The 14,399-nt window shown below is 40.5% G+C and overlaps 2 protein-coding genes across 3 annotated transcripts; one reads left to right on the top strand and one right to left on the bottom strand.

The window, feature by feature from the left end:
• Positions 1-2,738: 2,738 nt before the first annotated feature.
• Positions 2,739-5,292, top strand: LOC115684069 (coatomer subunit beta'-1-like). 2 transcript variants are annotated; one of them, XM_056320379.1, is made up of 10 exons: positions 2,739-2,863; positions 3,052-3,072; positions 3,226-3,287; positions 3,436-3,490; positions 3,636-3,672; positions 3,789-4,114; positions 4,209-4,332; positions 4,424-4,580; positions 4,768-4,836; positions 5,029-5,292. In XM_056320379.1, exons 1-10 carry the CDS (start codon positions 2,861-2,863, stop codon positions 5,078-5,080), a joined length of 906 nt encoding a protein of 301 aa, XP_056176354.1. In that variant the 5' UTR covers positions 2,739-2,860; the 3' UTR covers positions 5,081-5,292. The 2 variants fall into 2 exon arrangements, with proteins under 2 accessions (XP_056176354.1, XP_056176353.1); XM_056320378.1 differs by having other exon boundaries at positions 2,740-2,863; positions 4,209-4,349; positions 4,441-4,580.
• A 1,304-nt stretch (positions 5,293-6,596) lies between these two features.
• Positions 6,597-9,476, bottom strand: LOC115684004 (receptor-like protein 6). The gene has a single exon (XM_056320550.1). It carries the CDS (start codon positions 9,474-9,476, stop codon positions 6,597-6,599), a length of 2,880 nt encoding a protein of 959 aa, XP_056176525.1.
• Between the last annotated feature and the right edge of the window lie 4,923 nt (positions 9,477-14,399).

Raw genomic sequence — 14,399 nt, 5'->3', positions numbered from 1 at the left:
GGCGAGGTGAGGATGCCTGTGGTTGTTAATGATGTTGTTGTTGCCGTTTCGCCTGTTTAGGGACCCCCGTGCGAGTTGGCCTCCTAAGCGGGGCTTAGGCCGTTAACTTATTGAGATTTTATCTCATTTGTTGTTGTTAAACCTTTTTCAGGACCTTAGCTTGTCGTTGCTTCTTATGCGGTTTGGAGTACCGCAGTTTTTGGTTGATCTTTGAGGGTTAGGCCTGAAAGCTGATCTTTTGGATGGAGTAGATTAACCCTAACCTTTGTCTTTTGCTGGTTTTTGTGGAAACGCCCGGAGTGGGCCTGTAAGTATGTTCCCAGGGGTTAATCAAGTGAATATTAAAATGGCTTTTTGTCATGTCTGGTTTTCCTCTGCTATCCCTGATTTAATTATTGTCTGGGGATTGTTGTGTTGGTTATCGTTTCCGCTTGCGTAATTCAAAGATAAAAAGAAAAGGGTCGGCGACGAGTCCTGGGATGTCGCATTTTAACGACCATAGCGGGATGTCGTGCGCCCGCGGGGTTCGGGGCGTGACAATTTCATTTCCTATTTATTCATTTTTCTTTGCCACGGTTGCTTCTGATCACAATATATATATATATATATATATATATATATATATATATATATCTCTTTTACAATCATATTTGGCAATTTCTTGGTCGAAATATATGCAGCGTGTACGTGTATAGAGATAATTATAGAGTTTTTTAATTATTTAAATGAAAAGTTACGGCCTTTTTAGAATAATGACATAACAAGTACGTAAGTTTTCTGTTAGAGCGCAATTCGATAACTAAGCTTCTTCTTATTCATTTATGTAAGAATATCAATTTGGAAGTTTGGGATATTTAATAAAATGAAAAAAAATAGAGGGATCAAATTGCAAAAAAGAAAAAAGAAAAGAAAATACTAAGGTATTCGGGGTTCGATCATCCCTAATTTTTTTAAGCATGAGTTTTGAAAATGTTTTGCTTCTACCAACTTGGGAAACAATCCTAAAGTGTGCGATTGATCGTCTGGACAGTAGATGAAATCACTGTTGTGGAGGTCGTTCTTGATAGGTAGCCATTGCAATGGTGGTCGCCTTGTTGACAGATGACCACCGCAAATGGTGGTTGCCAATAAACAAGTAGCCGCCATAACAATGGTCGCTTGTGCAGGTCGAGATCAAGATTGAGATCTAGATCTCGATATGGTTTCCCATGTTTATGTCGTGGTTGTTGGTAGAATTCCACATTAATTAAACGCTTGGCTATAATGTGCTGTATTTACATGCATTCTCCTTCAACCAAATTTTAGTTTTTGGGTTAGAGATTCTAATATAGTATCAAAGCATAGGTTAATAATTCAGATCCTAGCAAAACAATTGGCTCACACAAAATAGAAAACGTGTCAATTTCACAATAGTCGAGATGTGTGAGAGAGTGACTCACACGAAAGAGGGAGTGTTGTAATAATTTCATATCGCTTAAATATATTATTATAATATACCTTATATACATGTAGTTAAGCCACGAGCGATTACCCTAACAGCTGTGGCCTAAGGCGAAAAACAGGACAAATGTGACTAATGACTACCCCCACAGTACGGCGACCGCCACCATCAAGCTAACCATAGCGATGGTGGCAGCTCGCTGTAGTCAGCCACCGACAATTCCCTCTCCCAATTTTTTATTTTATTTTTGATGTTATGAAGTAATTTTTTTTATTCTGTATGACTATATCGGACATCATATCCGATGCTTTACCAAGCAAAAAGTAGATTATTTAGATTATAACAATTCCCCACATCTTTATGCTAACTCATATATCATGTCCTAATCATTGTTTTATGATTAAATACAATTAAAAACATTACCGTTTCAGTTTTTTTTTCCGTGTCTGGAGAATCTTTGCGTCCTTTCTTGAATAGAATATTTGCTAAATTTACTTCTCTGCACTTTTATGACTTGCCAGTTGCAAATTACTTGCCAAAGAGAATTTGTGGTCCAAAATCCACCGTCGTCTCTAAGTGTGGCCCGATCGTTACCGTAGGCGCGCTCTTTCTTCTTCGAGAGCTTAGTCTTAAGACGATTTGGTCGTGTATTAGTTGCAAAGGATGACTCAATTCATCCTCGCTTGGGGCCTACATGGGAAAAGTAATTGGCCTAATTTGAATACAAAGTTAGAAAATGTGAGCTTTAATCTCCTCATTTGAACAAGTGACGGTGTGAATCATAAAAAAATAAATACTGGATAATCTATAAATTACGTAGATCAAATCCATTTGGACCGTTAATCGAGCGGACCTCACTCTGAGATTCATGTAATCAATGACGCTGATGATATTGGTCTACGATGAGAATTTAACCCTCCAAATTTGACTTTGACCGGCTGGAGAGCGCCCTCTGAATCTTCTTAATGATAGACCACGTTGACGTAATTCATTATGGACCGAACAACCTTTGGGCTTTGATCTCCACCGTGTATTGTGACACGACAGCGGAGGGGACGGTTGAGGAGTCGCGGATGACAGCATAGGAGAGAGGAGTTCTCTTGGCAAGGGAGAGTAGGATAGAGTAAACTCGTTCACGAATTCCCTTGATCAACAATCATTGGACTATGATCACACCGTCTATTTCGACACGTGAGTTGAATGGACGGCTTCAAAGGCACGGGATGACAACAACACGCAGCAGAATTTTCTTGGCTAGAGAGAGAGAGAGAGAGAGAGAGAGAGAGAGAGTAAAATTGCATGAACATCCTTCATCGACAAGCAACTCTTGCATATAAAGATGTCCCAACACACGTTAATTTACGTCCAAGATTGCAGCAACTTCTACCAATATATCCATTTTGATCATTACACAAGAAAATGGTGAGTTATGTATGACTGTTTTTTTACTCTCAATTTACTAAGACACGAAACTTATATCGAAACACGTTTAATAATCTCGGGTTCTGTTCATGTACTTCATCTCTCAAGACGCAATTTCGTTTTACGCTATATTTGCACTCGGAGTTTTCATTGTACTAATTTGGCTTCTGTCATTTGGCATGTAACAGTCTACCGCGTTCAAGTTTGAGGTACGCAATCCCTGATCCTCAGTTCTTCCTCTTTTTCATTTCCCTTTCTGCATTTGCAGAATTGTTTAATATTATTACATTACGTGAGCGTATTCATCGATGTCATGAGCACTTCACTGTCTGAGAAACTAATTAATGTCACTCTTGCACCAGAATGAGATCGTTCAAAGGTCGGAGCGAGCTAAATCTGTCGAGTTCCATCCAACAGAACCATGGTAATGAGAATTGCTTATGCTTCTTTTGTCGATATCTTTCTCTAGTATGGTTACAAAGGAAGCTTAATCATATGTCTATGTTCACAAAACCAAGCTGAAGGATGTAAATTATTAGTTTCTTACCAGAACGATGCTTGCTGTCATGCAGGATTCTTGTAAGCTTGCATTCTGGAACTGTCTACATTTGGAACTACCAATCCCAGGTAAATCACGGCCTCCTCTGCTTTCCCAGTTCCTATTACGTAGAAATTTCCAGTTTGTTCATCGTTACTTAATGTTTCGTTGACAATAAGTACTTTCTTGATCTTATGTTTCTAATTGACATCGCATTTTTTGGTGGTATTTCAGACTATTGAGAAAACATTTAAGGTGGCCGAGTCACCAGGTAAATATCTGAACACACCAGAGAATGCTCGTCATATTTGCAAGGAGGTCAAAGAATTCATGATGCCAAAGCTGAGAATTGTCCATCCTAATCTATAATGCTCGTCATATTTGCAGTGAGGTCAGCCAAATTTATCCTGAGCAAGCGCTGGGTAATTGTCGGATCGGACGATGCGTTTATTCGTGTGTATGACTATGGTACAATGGAGAAGATCAAAGAATTCCAAGCGCATACAGATTTTATCAGATGCGTGGGTGTCCATCCTACTCTTCCCTACGTGCTATCAGCATCCGATGACGCAGTTATAAAGCTCTGGGACTGGGAAAAGGACTGGAAGTGTACTCAGACCTTTGAAGGACATTCACATTATGTGATGCGAGTAGCGTTTGATCCTCAAGATCCCAATGCTTTTGCAAGTGCATCACTCGATGGAACTATAAAGGTACTCATTTTGGAGGTCTCGCTCTTCGTAAAATACATATTTCAATTTCCAAATATGCTATTTATACTCTTGATACGATTCCCATTTGTTGCAGATTTGGAATGTTCACTCATCTGCACCCAAGTTGACTTTGGATGCGCATGAGAAGGGGCTGAACTTTGTGGATTACTTCTCTAGGGATGATCTGCTCTATTTACTGAGTGGTTCCGATGATTACACTGCTAAGGTTCGCAAACTTTATCGTTCTTAATTTAATATATGGGAGCATTATTAGAAAGAGATCAATTGATAGATGATTTGTTAAATAACAAGTACATGTTTGGGACGATAAAGGCAGAAGCTGTGTACAAACACTCGAGGGACACGAGCACAATGTTACCACTGTACGTGCGCATCCTGAGCTGCCTATAGTAATCACCGGTTCAGAGGATGAGACTCTTCGCATATGGGATGCAAATGGCTTCAGGTATGCGTTGTGGTAGTTTGCACAGTTATATCATGCTCTAGAATGCAGCTTCCATTACAGCAGTCAAATGAAAATACCACCTCTATCTTTTCCAGATTTTCCAAAAGTTACCATAGGATTAGACTGATTATATGTCCCTGGATTCTTTCTTGTTTTGTGAATGACTCCGACATTATGTCACGTACAGGCTTAAGGATGTACTGAAATTCGGTCATGGAAGGATTTGGGATATTTCGTATCAGAAAGGATCGCGACGGTAACATTCGTACCTGCTCTAAATGCTTAATTACGTTGTTATATCCATGCTTTGACAATAATAAGCTATTTTGATGGTCCGAGGTTTTCCATTGCCACTATAAAGACATTCATGTAGCCTCTCCGGTTTCAGTACAAAGATAAAATCTTCCATATCGAATGTCTCACTTTTTTCATGGCTTTCGCTCTGCAGGGTTGCAGTTGCTTGCGACAAGGGAATAGCCGTGGTCGAGATAGTGTGCTGATCATGTGGAGCCTTAAGCCAAATTCTATGTTGAATAAAACAGATCCTGACCTCTACAACTGTTACTTTCAATTTGAAGTTCAAATAAAAGTGCACATAATTCTTCTGTCAAAGGAAGAAAGTGTCACTTTGTACTAGTTTATGTGTATACTCTCTGCGTCCTGCCAGTGGTAGGATTTTCCGGTGTAACTCAAAGATCTTATACTTTCCTTTTGTGGTGTGTCTTGGTGAAGGTTCGTTTACGATCTGTGGTGTATGATGCTCCTAGTCCTAGTGGAATAAATGTCTCTAAAAAATTACTAAAATAGCCTGAAAAAAGAAAAGGGAAAACAATGGCAGCTTCGGAACATGAAACCGACGATCCAATAGTCTACATTAGTAATATATGGGGAAAGGCATGTTTCACGACCTCTGTACAAATAAAACAAGGAAGATACATATCACACAAGTCGATACTTGTAATTATGACTTGAAACAATCCCTAATCTCTAAGGACTCTGAGTGTGTGATACTTCTAAGACTTTAGGCTGTCAGGGATATGACTTGATCTATATCCTATTTCCTAACACAAGTTTTAACACATCTGTAGCAAATGGGATATGAAAGTGGTTCACATCATGCGAATGTTTTTGAAAAAGTAGATTCATTTTGCTCGCAAACAACATCACAAATGGGATTTCGGATAGCATCGGAAGCCACTCAAAAGAGTTACTTGACATATGGTCCGAGTGCCATTTAGCTAGATTAATACTGAGATGAAAGCCTTTTAACAAACTACATCACCAGTCGAAAGATTAAAGTGGAATGCCATGCTATTGCAACATTTTGAGTTATCGAGGTGTAATACTAACCTTCACAACGTGATGTAAATTCATACAATCCTTCTTCTTTGAATGCTTCCGGGTTATCTGCCTTTGCCCAAAAAGCCTCTTCACGGATCAATGTTGAACTCTCGTGGTTGTGTTGTGTCCCATAACCACTCCGATTACCAGTTCGATTCCACGAACCATCACACACAATTTTCCAGTCTAGTTCTTCGATCCAGATCCTCGAGTACAATGTTCATTTGTGACCAGACACAATTGTGGGGTGCACCTTTGATTTGAATTTAAACGGAAAACTAAAAGTAATTTGTGACAAACAGGCATGGTTATGCCAATTCCTCCAAAACATGGAGGCCATGAATCATTACGTTGTTTGATCGAGATTGGAGAAATGATGGAAAGGAAACTTCTGCATAATGGTTTATCAGAAATGAATTGAGCTGAGAACTTATTCTGGCCAACACGAGAAAATGCATTCATAGCTATCAAAAGAGTATATCAAGTCCATTTCAAGGGAACGATCGCACATTTATAGTTTGCTTGATGAAACTGGAGACTTAATTCGAAATCTCATATCTAGATGATAGATATTTGGATGCCATCGAGAAGCACAGAACACATTGAACAGGTATGCCACGATGCGCACCTAGCAATGAGCAATCCAGTCATTGAACTTTCACAACAGATTGTAAATCACGCAAACCTTATTTGGCGCATCCGTCTTCGTTGCCTTCCTCTATAGAACCTCAGGAACGAACGCTCAATTCTGGAAGTCGTGGTCAGCCCCATAACCACGCCGATGACCAGCCCGCTTCCAAAACCCATCAAGACGATTTTCCAGTCAAGTTCTTCGAACCACGTCCCTGAGTCCTCTTTGGCGAATGCACCAGATGGTGGTGTCGGGGGTGCTTCAACAGGATTTCCACATTTCTTTGTCAGTGGAACTCCGCACAGCCCTAAGTTCCCTCCATAAGAGTCATTGTCGAATGTAGCGAACTGGTTCACTTGAGGTATGGGCCCAGAAAGATGGTTGTCCGACACATTGAAGAAAGCAAGGAAAATGAGTTGCGTGAGTTCCGGAGGGATCATCCCCGAGAGCTTATTGCTTGAAAGGTCAAGAGATTCTAGTTTGGTCAAATTCGCCAGGGACAAAGGGATGGAGCCGGTAAGAGCATTGTTGGAGAGATTGAGCAGTTGAAGTTCAGTTAAACTTCCAACAGAATTCGGGATTTCCCCTATAAAGTTGTTGCTCGAAAGATCAATCACGTTGAGGTATTCCAATATCCTTTTGTACTCCGTGACAATGCCTTTGTTCATTATTGTCATCGAGTAGTCGTACTCTATCACATTCTGGTCAGCTTGGTTGTAAGGAGACCCAAAATTCTCGTAGTAGTTTGCACCATCTGCATCATGGACTTTCATGGCACTCCAGATATCAAAGTATTCGGATGGAAGCCTACTCGAGAAGTTGTTCATGGATAGATCAACAATTCGTAGGTTAGGAAACCGGTCACGAGCTTCAGGTTCCCCTATGGCTCCATGAAATCTATTGGAGCGCAAAATGAGCACCTTCAAATAAGAAAGCGAGCCCATCCATGAAGGAAAGGTGTCGACGATCTGATTATTTCCGAAATTGAGAAACTCCAGACTGCTACAATTAGCTAATCCCCTTGGCAGTGACGCTTGTAGCTGGTTATCACTCAAATCTATCATAAACAACTCACATTCGTCATTCCACAATTGAGGAAATCTCCCATGTAAATCATTGCCATGCAAACTCAAGACTCGAAGGGTCTTGCTCAAATTTCTCAGACATGGTGGAATAACACCAGTCAACTTGTTCTTGGACAAATCAAGCATGCTAATAGAGCTTAGCTGACACATCTCCGGTGATAATTCTCCATATATCTTGTTATTTGAGACAAGGTAGACGTAAATGGCCTTTGGGGGAATCGGAAGTAATCCTTGTATATCGTTGTACCTGAGGTCCAATCCCCCAAGATTTGGCCATTTAAAAGCTGTGAAACTGGTAATTAAGTTTCTGGAAAGATTCAAAAATCCCAATTGTGCCGTACTCCCATTTAAGAACCATGGAGGTGTCGGCCCATAAATGCTATTTTGGGATAGGTCCAACCATTCCAACCCACTTTGGTTTGATAGGAAGATGGGGAGCTCACTTAAGTTGCTAGAAGCCAAACCGAGATCGAACAGAAGTGGAAGGCTAGCATTCAGGTCAGGTTCGATGATTGACGAGAATTCATTGAACGAGAGTAGCAACAATGTTAAATATTGAAGTTTGAGTACTACATCCAGCCGCAAAGTGCCACTCAGGTTGTTTGATTGCAAGTTCAGCTTAGTAAGATTCTCGAGGTTAGAGATGTCTTCAGGAATTGGCCCGGTCAATTTGTTGAAGGATAGGTCGAGATCAGTTAATTGGGTGAGGCCAGTGATCTCAGCTGGAATTTGATCGGTTAATTGATTGTGATGGAGGTTTAACAAAGTGAGGTTGGTGAGGTTGATCAAGGAAGCGGGAATTTCCCCAGAGAGTTGATTCATGCTAAGATCCAAAGAGGAGAGTTGGACGAGCTTCCCAATGGAAGATGGGATTTCACCTGAGAGTTTGTTATTTCTGAAATTTAAGATGGTAAGTTGAGTTAGGTTACCTATTGAAGATGGAATGTTCCCTGATAAATTGGAGTCACTGATATCAAACTCGCTGAGGAAAGCCAAGTTTCCAAGCGAAGGTGGTAGAGGACCCGAAAAATTGGTCCACCCAAGAAACAGCGACTTAATGGGACTGTGCAAGCGAAACTCTGGCAAATGACCTGACAGCTCTGGATTGTCACCCAAATCAAGAAGCTGTAGCCTTGGCAGCTCGAAGATGGTTGTTGGGAATGTCCCTTGCAAGTCGCAGTATGGGAGTACAAGTGATGTCAAGGAAGATAAATTTGCCACAGCATCAAGAAAAGGAGCCGACACTTCCAACGAGCTAAGATCAAGGTGTTCCAATTTGGTCAAACTCTGAACTACGGTCTCCATGCCGGGATTCCTCAGCTCCAGTTTATAGTTCCAAGAGAGATCGAGGGAGGACAAGTTGGTCAACTTTAGGACTTGAGACGGGATTCGACCTCCGAAACTTGACATAGAGAGGTTCAGGCTCGTCAACTCCTCAAGATCACCTATGGCGGACGGTATTCGAGAGAAATTGAAGTCATTCCAGGCGAGGTTGAGGCTTTGCAAGTGAGCGAGGCGGAAGAGGCTGGCGTTCGAGTTGATAGGACCGGAGAGACAACTTTCGCTGAGGTGGAGGCCAGTCACGTAGCCCATCCCTTCATCACACTCCACGCCTTCCCAGCTACAGCAATCCCCGTCTTCCAGATTCCACGATTCTAGCTTTAATGGAAATGGGCAAATTTCCTCTTGGAAGAGAGAGTGCTTGAATTCTAACAAGGCAGACCGCTCCTCCTCATGGCACTTCGTTGGACTCGTTGAAGGCAATGTCTCGGAGGAGGCAAAGTGGAGTGGAATTATTGCGAGGAAAACCACCAAGAGATCAAATCGTGTTCGTCTCATGATGATTAAATTATGTTCAATCCAGTCATTGAACGTTGGGGGTGCATTCCCACTTAAACATGAATTTATATATATATATATATATATATATATATATATATATATATATATATATTAGTCTTTTCCTTTAAATCAACTTTATGGAATAATGAGTCTAGCCCGCGTTGATAACACGTAACCACTTGATCTTGTGGTCGTTGTTCTTGTGACGTGATAGTTGGGCGGTTTGACTAGTCAACGGTAAGACTAGTGAAGGCACTTAAGTCTTTTGTGATTTCACATTGCTACATGACGTTTCTTTTGCTCCATGAGATTTTCAATCTACAATTATTGGAGCGTTCCAACCGAGTAGAGGTTGATGGGATTCCACGTTCCATTTGTGGGTGCATATGAAACAACCTTTCTTTTTGCAAGGTATGATATATTTCTTGGCATTTAAAACTCAATATTTATAGTTGAAAATTGTGATGATAGAAAAGTGCACTATTTTGTACATATTCAAATGATTAATTCATGAGCCTATTAATAGGTTTTACAAGATAACTATTTAAAATAGCAAAATATCAATTAGAGAATCTTCTAAATATAATTCTATTATCCCCTCAAACTCAAGGTGTTTGAAAGAGGTCAACTTAATTTTGAAACAAAGATCCTAAAAAAGCCAAGGTAGATGTGTCTTGGTGATGACATCAGGAGTCCATTAAGCAAATAAAGTCGAGGCAAGTTGAATAATGCCACAGAGAACATGATACTATGTGAAATGACAATATATCTCAATGTGCTTGGCATGTTTGTGGAAAAATATTATTATGTGATATTTGGATAGCACTTCGGTTATCGCAATGAATGCTTGTTTCGCTACGAAGACGCACTCCCATGTCTTCTAGTAGCCATTACAACCATAGTGACTTTGATGTCGTATCAGCATGTCATATAAGCAAGAGCTCAATGTTATGCTTCTATACTAGGGTGAGTGACAGTGGTCTGTTTCTTACTATGCCATGTGATAAGTGGAGTGTACAAAAAGAAAGAATAGCCCATAGTAAAGCGATGACCTTGAAGATCAACGGCCTAGTCAACATCTAAATAAGCTGTCAACTCTAAGGTAGGATAAGAAGAAAAGTGAAAGCCATGAAATAATGTATCTTTGACATAGCGAAGAATTCGAAGGACTGCAGCAAAATTAGGAGTGAACAAGGTGGACAGCCCAAATCGCGACCGGACTGGACCGGACTGACCGGTTTGGTCCTGTTCTCTGGAATATCGGCCCGGTTCCCGGTTCCTAAAAGTGGAACCGGTTTCCGGGCGGTCCGGTTCCCGGTTCTAGGGTGAGAACCGGACCTGACATGACCTATAAATATATATTTTTCTAATTTTTTCATATACCATGATTGATCCTATATTTTGTAGAAGTGTCTTTTTTTTTTTTTGTTTTAAATAAGTGATAAACTAAGAACAAGTCTTAGAGAACCAGTGAGACAAGCTGACAGGGTTTGAGGGACATGTAGCCAAAACATAGCTTCGGTATGCACAAGTGATGTTTCATTTATGCCTGGTTTCACAGAAGGCGAGGTGCCTAGACCTCTCCCCTCTCGGCGTTGCTTGGACCTCTGTTTCATTGAGGGAAGTATGTACACATTCTTTTTTGCCCGTTTTCTTTGTTCTGGCTGTTAGAGCTAGCTTCTGCTCGAAGTCATCTGTGCACCTAGACTATAAAAATGCCACATTGAAATTGCTTTAGCGACAGAGTTGCCTGTACCGATCTGCTCAACCGTGGACCGATAAATACATATTGGTCCCATTGGAACTAGACTGGACCGACGGTCCGGTCCAGTCCACAGTTCCAAGATTAGCCGATCCAGTCCCCGGTCCTAGAAACTGGGAACTGATCCTCGCGGTCCGGTTTCCGGTTCTTGGGTTGGACCGGACTGGATCGGGAACTGCTCACCCCTAAGCAAAATGAGTCATACGGGGTGCATTCATGTATTAACTAACAATATAAACAACACAGGCGATGTCAGGTCGAGTAATAGTGAAATATATAAAACTACCGACTAATAGTGAGATATATTATCAATTGTATAAACGGTAGGGGCATGTGAAGTGAATGATTTGGATTGAAATAAATAAGAATTTGAAATTATATAATTGCAATAGGCAGAGTAAAAAAATCACGAATTAGAATTAACCAAAGCGATAGACGTAACAAAAGCAAGAGATGAGCTAAAAGTGCCAAATTCTCGAAGAATGGAATGAAGCTCCTCGAGAGATTGAAATACAATCCATTTGGAGAAGCCTTTACGTTAGCAGCAGCGATAGATGAGCTTGCATGTGAATCGTGATTTTGAGGTCAATTGTCCATCTCTGTAAGTTGCTTGGGTCGTAGTCGATGGTAATTAGGCCTTGAAACTTCTAATTTATAAATAATATACATTTTTTCAGTTTCAACATACTAGATTAGACAAAAAAATATGGAGAAACCAGTTACACGAGAGCAATTATGGAGACAATAAGGCCAAAAAATTGATCAGCACGTCAAAATACCTTTGGAATCGATCAGAGATTGCCAAGAATCAATCTAAAGGTTCCTGAACGATCAGAAAAGTGCCTCGAAACCGATCAGACCCGTTTCACTGAACCGATCAATGGTTAACGCCCAAAGTTCACGTCGGTCAATGGTCAGACATGTTTGACTGACCAACGTGTTTTGTATTCTTAATACTTTAGTCTTCCACTTTAAGTCGACTTTGTGGAATCTTGAGTCTAGCCCGCGTTGATAACACGGAACCACTAATGTCGGGGTCGTTGTTCTATTGAAGGCACTGAAGTCTTCCGTGACTTGACATTGTTGCCTGACGTTTCTTTTGCTCCATGAGTTGATGGGAATCCACATTCCATATGCGGCCACATGCAAAACACCTTTCTTTATGCAATGTATGATCATATCATTTATATCTATTGGCATTCAAAGCTCAATATTTACAATGCCCATAGCGATAATATTATCACAGAATCAATCATGCAGAAACTGGCTCGGGAAGTTTTTTGATGATATATTATTTAGCCTTTTTCTTTTCCCTCGATTTTTTCAGCACCGAGAAGGATGAAGAGACAAATGAGGACATTCGGACAGAAAGAAGTGATTATGTGGCTCATCTACAAGGAGCAGAAAGTGCATATCTACTTTAACTTGTGCTTTGTTTTAATTAATCTCCATCTTTTACAGGATGTTCTTAATTATGCCCAGCACTAATGACCTGTTATGATCATTATTTTTTTTTCTTTCACTTTTAATAATGAATCTCCAAGTTCTCAATAAACTAGGGTGATAATGAGCCAAATTCAGTGAGGTTATGATGATTTCGCTCATACTTTCTTGTCGAGCTTAGCAACGATTGTGCTTTCATAATCAATTATAAGGAGATTGGTGGATCTCTTTGCTCTATGTCTATGTGAGTGTTGAGGCGAAGGGAAAGCACTAGTTCTTCTTCATGCGTATTGCTCAAACTGTTAGCCTCCACTCCTGACCCCTCATAAACCATTTTCTTTTCAGATATCACTTTTGTAATGCAATTCGCCAATGTCATACTTATCCAGAATAGTGAATTAATAGAAGGGTGATGTTTTTATCCTCTATCTTCTTGCACTATCTATTTTCAACAGCCTTGTGATTATACATGCGATAATGGATGAAGCATCGGGGCTATGTTTTTGATGAATATGTATCAGAACGGCGTGAATCTTTCACCGATAGCCAAGTGATGATCGGTATTCCTTCACAAACAACCTGTGATCTATCTCCTGAAAGACATGTTAGGTTTCAGTCCAGCCAAGAGCTCCCCTTTCATGGGTGTTATGCTAATTTACAATTTTATTCTTTTGCCAACAGAAGATGATACAAAAGTCGAGATTGGGCGAAGAGTTCGATCAGTGCAGCAGAGTCCCATATGTAAGTTTGGGCTCAAGAGGGCCTATAAACTCGTGAAGAATCAAAATATGAAACTCGATGCTCTTTTTCGATCTTTAATAGAGCTAAGCCCCTGTGGCTTCACTTGAACCCAAGATCTCTTGGATCTGTCGTCAGGATGCACCATGCTTCGGCCAATTCCTTCCTCCTAAGACAGCATGTTATTGGGAAATTATTGGACTGATAATCCTTTTGGCAATTTCTATAAGGGTATTCACATGAAAATTTTTGCATTTTCAATTTGCTCCTCGAGAGTTTCATCTATAGAGAAGTTCTTTGGATACTATATTTAACATAACTTATTGTTCATATGATGATGCGTTCTGTACTCATAGATAATTCGGTCGTAAATTAGTAACAATGGATGACTCGGTCTATTCTCGCTTGACCCATGTATGGGAAACGTATTAGGCCTAATTTGAATCTTAAACTTACAAAATGTGAGCTTTAATCTCCTCATTTGAACACGTGATCGTATGGGAAATATAGAAAGACAACACTGGGTAGTCTATAGATTACGCAGATCAAATCCATCCGGACCGTTAATTGAGAAGACCTCACGGTAAAATTCATGTAATCAACGGTGCTGATGATATTGATCCTCAATGAGAATTTAACCCTCCAAATTTGACTTTCACCGGTTAGAGGCCGCTCTCTGAATCTTTTTAATGATAGACTACGTTGACGTAATTCATTTTGATCGAACAACCCTTTGGACTTTGATCTCCACCGTGTATTGTAACACGACAGCGGAGGGGACGGTTGAGGAGTGGCGGATGACAGCATAGGGGAGAAGAGTTTTCTTGGCAAGGGAGAGAGTAGAATAGAGTGCAACGCGTTCACGTAATTCCCTTGATCAACAATCATTGGACTATGTGATCGCACCGTCTATTTTGACACGTGAGCTGAATGGACGGCTGGGAAGGCACGGGATGACAACAACATGCAGAAGAATT

The sequence above is a fragment of the Syzygium oleosum genome, unplaced genomic scaffold, assembly GCF_021117445.2.
Source record: "Syzygium oleosum isolate NSW1041296 unplaced genomic scaffold, Sole_v2.1 Sole_v2.20, whole genome shotgun sequence".
Lineage (NCBI taxonomy): Eukaryota > Viridiplantae > Streptophyta > Magnoliopsida > Myrtales > Myrtaceae > Syzygium > Syzygium oleosum.
Note: the sequence above shows the minus strand (reverse complement) of the source record. Positions and strands in the feature narration are given on the sequence as shown.